Source organism: Oncorhynchus mykiss, chromosome 15, assembly GCF_013265735.2.
Source record: "Oncorhynchus mykiss isolate Arlee chromosome 15, USDA_OmykA_1.1, whole genome shotgun sequence".
In the NCBI taxonomy this organism is placed as follows: Eukaryota; Metazoa; Chordata; class Actinopteri; order Salmoniformes; family Salmonidae; genus Oncorhynchus; species Oncorhynchus mykiss.
Window position 1 is genome coordinate 919793 of NC_048579.1, and position 7708 is coordinate 927500.

General features: G+C 47.8%; 1 protein-coding gene across 2 annotated transcripts in view; it reads left to right on the plus strand.

Annotated features, from left to right (window-relative positions):
- zbtb47b (zinc finger and BTB domain containing 47b) overlaps positions 1 to 7708 on the plus strand; it is a 143526-nt gene that overhangs the window by 48585 nt on the left and 87233 nt on the right. Inside the window, exon 3 of one of the 2 annotated variants that reach the window (XM_036945624.1) lies at positions 6733 to 7708. This exon is cut by the window's right edge and continues 185 nt beyond it. In XM_036945624.1, coding sequence (XP_036801519.1) covers positions 6733 to 7708 — 976 coding nt within the window. The remainder of the gene's footprint in view (positions 1 to 6732) is intronic. The other variant, XM_036945625.1, reaches the window with a different exon arrangement.

The following is a 7708-nucleotide window of genomic DNA, read 5'->3' on the forward strand; positions in this document are numbered from 1 at the left end:
TGAGAAGCCTAAACGACTCATGCGGCGCTTCCCATCTGGGACCTCCCACACGTAATTACATCATTATATTCCGTGACTCTAACCAGAGCATAACGGACCTGTTATTTTTATCCCCGGATTCCTACCGCAAACGGAACATTTTATCTGGATCTTCACAACTAGCTAACCGCAATCCCGGATGACTACTCCTGGCTAGTGTAACAGGGTTATATTGGTGATTCCCCTTGCCACTTTATTGTTAAGCCAATGGGTTTTTGGTTTGAGTTTGTCTTGCCTTCACCTACTCAACATGGCATCTTATTGGCTGGTTTGCATAGCTTGCTTACGAGGGGGGATGTTCCAGTTAGAATCGTCCCAGTGAACAAGCACCAAACCAGCGGTAAGTTGTTGGTTGCAAAGCACTGTACATCAAAAGCGATTTTTATACTCTCAAGTGATGATTTAAATGTACAATTTATATCAAATTGTTTGTAAATGTTATTCGAACATCACACATAAGATGCAGCGGTTTTTGGAGAATATTTGTTGTGCATTTTGTTGTAGAGAATTCCCGCCAGTATTAGCTAGCAACTTACTGTGTCTGGTGGGGGGGGGGTTCATATATTTTGTACAGTGCGTGAGTGCAGAGTTGGATGGTGAGACGTGCATTGCATGACGTGCAATTTTGTGTCGTTCTTATCAGGTACATTGTTAAATATATTATATTGTATATTGTAATTGTATTATTTTGGTAACTGTCCCAGTGAACAAGCACCAAACCAGCGTGCGTGAGTGCAGAGTTGGATGGTGAGACGTGCATTGCATGACGTGCGATTTTGTGTCGTTCTAATCAGAATAAAGCTACATGACTGGTGCTACATGTTGGAGTTCCGTGTCGATGACTGATTGTACACAATGCAAGACGAGTACTGTTACACTAGCGTTTCCATCCCAGAGCAAGCACCAATTTAGCTTGAAGCTAGCCCAGCCAGGGCTCCTGTGCTACCACCGAAGCATACTCCTGGGCTACAATATTGGCCTGCTAGCTACCTAGAGCTACTTGGAACCCTACTAATTCCACGACTGGTCTATCGATGTCACCGCACAAAGAGGCAAAAACAGACTTACCCCCATCGCGACGCCCCCCCCCCAGGCTAACTTTCTAGCCCCTGCTATCTGTTTGCTTGCTAACCCGGTCTGCTAACTGTTAAACTGCCGGGCCCTGGTCTGCTAACTGCTAGCTTGCCTGCCCGGTCTGCTTACTGCTTGCTTGCTAACCCGGTCTGCTAACTGCTAGCTTGCGCTGGTCTACTAACTGCTAGCCCATGCTAACTCTTTGCTTGCTAACCCGGCCTGCTAACTGCTAGCTTGCCCTGGTCTACTAGCTGCTAGCTTGTTTAGCTCCGGCCTACTAACTGTTAGCTTGTTAGGACGGTAAATGTCTGAATCGCCGTGTCCCCAGCCAGCCCAACCACTCACTGGACCCAAATGTTCACTTGGCTACGCATGCCTCTCTCTAATATCAATATGCCTTGTCCATTACTGTCCTGGTTAGTGATTACTGTCTTATTTCACTGTAGAGCCTCTAGCCCTGCTCAATATGCCTTAACCAACCATGTTGTTCCACCTCCTACATATGCGAAGACATCACCTGGTTTAAAAATCTCTCTTCATTACTCAATGCCTAGGTTTACCTCCAATGTACTCACATCCTACCTTACCTTTGTCTGTATACTATGCCTTGAATCTATGCTATCGTGCCCAGAAACCTGCTCCCTTTACTCTCTGTTCTGAACGTGCTAGACGGCCAGTTCGTATAGTCTTTAGCCGTACCCTTATCCTACTTCTCCTCTGTTCCTCTGGTGATGTGGAGGTTAATCCAGGACCTGCAGTGCCTAGCTCCACTCCCACCCCCCAGGTGCTCTCTTCATGCATGTTAACATTAGAAGCCTACTCCCTAAGTTTGTTTTACTCACTGCTTTAGCACACTCTGCCAACCCAGATGTCTTAGCCGGGTCTGAATCTTGGCTTAGGAAAACCACCAAAAACCCTGAAATCTCCATTGCTAACTATAACGTTTTCCGCCAAGATAGAACTGCCAAAGGGGCGGTGTTGCAATCTACTGCAAAGATATCCTGCAGAGTTTTGTATTACTTTCTAAGTCTGTACCCAAACAATTTGAGCTTCTACTTCTAAAAATTCCCCTTTCCAGAAACAAGTCTCTCACTGTTGCCGCTTGCTATAGACCTCCCTCTGCCACCAGCTGTGCCCTCGATACTATATGTGAACTGATTGCCCCCCATCTATCTTCTGAGCTTGTGCTACTAGGTGACCTAAACTGGGACATGCTTAACACCCCAGCCATCCTACAAACTAAGCTTGATGCCCTCAATCTCACACAAATTATCAATGAACCTACCAGGTGCAACCCCAAATCAGTAAACACCGGCACCCTCATAGATGTCATCCTAACTAATTCGCCCTCCATATACACCTCTGCTGTTTTCAATCAAGATCTCAGCGATCACTGCCTCATTGCCTGCATCCGTAATGGGTCTGCGACCAAACGACCACCACTCATCGCTGTCAAACGCACCCTGAAACACTTCTGTGAGCAGGCCTTTCTAATCGACCTGGCCGGGGTATCCTGGAATGACATTGACCTCATCCCGTCAGTAGATGATGCCTGGCTATTCTTTAAAAGTGCCTTCCTCACCATCTTAAATAAGCATGCCCATCTCAAAAAATGTAGAACTAGGAATAGAACTTGTTCTCAACTAGCCTACCTGGTTAAATAAAGGTGAAATAAAAAATAAATAAGATAGATAAAGTCCTTGGTTCACGCCAGACCTGTCTGTCCTTGACCAGCACAAAAACATCCTGTGAAGTTCTGCATTAGCATCGAGTAGCCCCCGTGATATGCAACTTTTCAGGGAAGTTAGGAACAAATATACACAGGCAGTTAGAAAAGCTAAGGCTAGCTTTTTCAAACAGAAATTTGCATCCATCAACTCAAAAAGTTCTGGGACACTGTAAAGTCCATGGAGAATAAGAGCACCTCCTCCCAGCTGTCCACTGCTCTGAGGCTAGGAAACATTGTCACCACCGATAAATCCACTATAATTGAGAATTTCAAAAAGTATTTCTCTACGGCTGGCCATGCTTTCCACATGAATACCCCTAACCCAGTCAACTGCCCGGCACCCTCCACAGCAACACGCCAAAGCCCCCACCATTTCTCCTTTACCCAAATCCAGGTAGCCGATGTTCTGAAAGAGCTGCAAAATCTGGACCCCTACAAATCAGCCGGGCTAGACAATCTGGACCCTCTCTTTCTAAAATGATCTGCCGAAATTGTTGCAACCCCTATTACTAGCCTGTTCTACCTCTCTTTCGTATCGTCTGAGATTCCCAAAGATTGGAAAGCTGCAGCGGTCATCCCCCTCTTCAAAGGGGGTGACACTCTAGACCCAAACTGCTACAGACCAATATCTATCCTACCCTGTCTTTCTAAGGTCTTCAAAAGCCAAGTTAACAAACAGATTTCTGACCATTTCGAATCCCAGCATACCTTCTCCGCTATGCAATCTGGTTTGAGAGCTGGTCATGGGTGCACCTCAGCCACGCTCAAGGTTCTAAACAACATCATAACCGCCATCGATAAGAGACATTTCTGTGCAGCCGTCTTCATCGACCTGGCCAAGGCTTTCGACTCTGTCAATCACAACATTCTTTTCGGCAGACTCGACAGCCTTGGTTTCTCAAATGATTGCCTCGCCTGGTTTACCAACTACTTCTCTGATAGAGTTCAGTGTGTCAAATCGGAGGGCCTGTTGTCTGGACCTCTGATAGTCTCTATGGAGGTGCCACAGGGTTCAATTCTCGGGCCGACTCTCTTTTCTGTATACATCAATGATGTTGCTCTTGCTGCTGGTGATTCTCTGATCCACCTCTACGCAGACTACACCATTCTGTATACTTCTGGCCCCTACTTGGACACTGTGTTAACTAACCTCCAGACGAGCTTCAATTCCATACAACTCTCCTTCCGTGGCCTCCAACTGCTCTTAAACGCAAGTAAAACTAAATGCATGCTTTTCAATCGATCGCTGCCCGCACCTGCTCGCCCGTCCAGCATCACTACTCTGGACGGCTCTGACTTAGAATACGTGGACAACTACAAATACCTGGGTTTCTGGTTAGACTGTAAACTCTCCTTCCAGACTCACATTAAGCATCTCCAATCCAAAATTAAATCTAGAATCTGCTTCCTATATCGCAACAAAGCATCCTTCACTCATGCTGCCAAACGACTTGACTTCGGTGATGTCATCTATAAAATAGCGTCTAACACTCTACTCAACAAACTGGATGCAGTCTATCACAGTGCCATCCGTTTTGTCACCAAAGCCCCATACACTACCCACCATTGCCACCTGTACACTCTCGTTGGTTGGCCCTCGCTTCATACACGTCGCCAAACCCACTGGCTGCAGGTTATCTACAAGTCTCTGCTAGGTAAAGCCCCGTCTTATCTCAGCTCACTGGTCACCATAGCAGCACCCACTCGTAGCACGCGCTCCAGCAGGTTTATCTCACTGGTCACCCCCAAAGCCAATTCCTCCTTTGGTCGTCTTTCCTTCCAGTTCTCTGCTGCCCATGACTGGAACGAATTGCAAAAATCTCTGAAGCTGGAGACTCACATCTCCCTCACTAGCTTTAAGCACCAGCTGTCAGAGCCGCTTACAGATCACTGCACCTGTACATAGCCCATCTGTAAACAGCCCATCTATCCACCTACCTCATCCCCATACTGGTATTTATTTTGCTCCTTTGCACCCCAGTATCTCTACCTGCACATTCATCTTCTGCCGATCTACCATTCCAGTGTTTAATTGCTATATTGTAATTACTTCGCCAGCATGGCCTATTTATTTCCTTAACTTATTTGCACTCACTGTATATAGACTTTTTGTTTTCTTTTGTTCTACTGTATTATTGACTGTATGTTTTGTTTATTCCATGTGTAACTCTGTGTTGTTGTATGTGACAAATTGCTACGCTTTATCTTGGCCAGGTCGCAGTTGCAAATGAGAACTTGTTCTCAACTAGCCTACCTGGTTAAATAAAGGTGTTCTCAACTAGCCTACCTGGTTAAATAAAGGTGTTCTCAACTAGCCTACCTGGTTAAATAAAGGTGAAATGAATAAATAAATAAAAAATGAGTTAATATTTGCTTGATTCAGTTAATCACGCAATTAGAAACCTTTAATCATTCGTTGAGCAACAGTCATCACATTAACTAATACAACGTCATGACACCATCCTAAAATGTGTAGTTTTGTCACAACTCAATGTCACAGATGTCTCAAGTTTTGATGAAGCGTGCATTTGGCATGGTGACTGCAGGAATGTCCACCAGAGCTGTTGCCAGATAATTACATTTCAATTTCTCTACCATAAGCTGCCTCCAACATTGTTTTAAAGAATTTGGCAATACTTCCAACCGGCCTACCAACCACAGACCAGGTGTAACCACGCCAGCCCAGGACCTCCACATCCAGCAACTCCACACAGCCATTGAAGAAGAGTGGGACAACATTCCACAGGCCACAATCAACAGCCTGATCAACTCTATGGAGATGTGTCGTACTGCATGAGGCAAATGGTGGTCACACCAGATACTGACTGGTTTTCTGATCCACACTCCTTTTTTTATGTATCTGTCACCAACAGACGTATATCTGTATTCCCAGTCATGTCAAATCCATAAATCAGGGCCTAATGAATTAATTACATTTGGCTTATTTCCTTCTATGAACTGTAACTCAGTAAAATCGTTGAAATTGTTGCATGTTGGGTTTATTTTTTTGTTCAGTGTAGATAGATGAAATGTTACTGCATCTGCATCTGCAGATGAACTATCCACATAAAGTGTTACCCACATTGATAGCTCCTGTCTGTCTCCCCTCCCAGGGCCTACAGTAGATAACTCCTGTCTGTCTCCTCTCCCAGGGCCTACAGCAGATAGCTCCTGTCTGTCTCCCCTCCCAGGGCCTACAGTAGATAACTCCTGTCTGTCTCCCCTCCCAGGGCCTACAGCAGATAGCTCTTGTCTGTCTCCCCTCCCAGGGCCTACAGTAGATAACTCCTGTCTGTCTCCTCTCCCAGGGCCTACAGCAGATAGCTCCTGTCTGTCTCCCCTCCCAGGGCCTACAGTAGATAACTCCTGTCTGTCTCCCCTCCCAGGGCCTACAGCAGATAGCTCTTGTCTGTCTCCCCTCCCAGGGCCTACAGTAGATAGCTCCTGTCTGTCTCCCCTCCCAGGGCCTACATTGATAGCTCCTGTCTGTCTCCCCTCCCAGGGCCTACATTGATAACTCCTGTCTGTCTCCCCTCCCAGGGCCTACAGTAGATAACTCCTGTCTGTCTCTCCTCCCAGGGCCTACAGCAGATAGCTCGTGTCTGTCTCCCCTCCCAGGGCCTACAGCAGATAACTCCTGTCTGTCTCTCCTCCCAGGGCCTACAGCAGATAACTCCTGTCTGTCTCTCCTCCCAGGGCCTACTGTAGATAACTCCTGTCTGTCTCTCCTCCCAGGGCCTACAGCAGATAACTCCTGTCTGTCTCTCCTCCCAGGGCCTACAGTAGATAACTCCTGTCTGTCTCTCCTCCCAGGGCCTACAGTAGATAACTCCTGTCTGTCTCCCCTCCCAGGGCCTACATTGATAACTCCTGTCTGTCTCTCCTCCCAGGGCCTACAGCAGATAACTCCTATCTGTCTCTCCTCCCAGGGCCTACAGCAGATCCTTAACTTCATCTACACCTCCCGTCTGTTGGTCAGTAGCCGTAGCGTCAGAGACGTGCTCAACGCCGCCACCCTGCTGCAGATGACGGACATTGCAGCTTCTTGCCGTGACCTCATCAGCAGCCAATCGCTAAGGGCCGCGGTAGACAACCTGGCCAATCAGGATGGCCTGGGAGATCCTGATTCCATGACAACGACCCCCGGCAGTCAGCTGTACCGGGAGATCAAGCAGGAGGCAGAGTTAGGGAGGGCAGAGTTAGAGAGGGTGTACACTCGGGAGGGGAACAGCCCTTTCTCTGTGAGGGTGGAGGACGGACATGGAAAGAGCCAGCAGCATCACCCTCCCTCCTCCCAGACCTCCTCCCAGTCCCAGGCCAAGCAGTACTACTACCAACAAGAGGACAGGGAGAGTGGGGGAGGAGGAGGGAGGGGTCTGTTTAAGCTGGAGGGGGGCGGGGAGCAGATCATCGTAGAGGTCAACTTGAACAACCAGACACTCAACGTCTCCAAGGGGTCAGAGAGCAAGGCTGTCGCCACATATACCACCGCCACCGCCATGTTCACCCGCTCCCATGGTGACCAGAGGAACGAGGAGGAAGAGGAGAACAAGGAAGAGGATGATGATGATGATGGGCAGGTCGGGGAGGATGAAGAGGAGGAGGATGAAGAGCAGAGAGAGAGAGGGGAGGAGATGGAGAACAGCAGTGAAGAGGATGAAGAGGAGGAAGAGGAAGAGGAGAACAATGATATGAACATACCAGCAGAGGAGTCTATTATGATGAACAGGCCTTGTCCGGGGACTAGAACCCTGGAGGTCGCCACGACAACCATGCGGCAGACCCTTGGTGACGCCACCCTTGCCAACCGTCACCAGGGCAGGAAGAGGAAGCAGAACCCTGAGAGTGTAGGTCAGATGGTCAGAC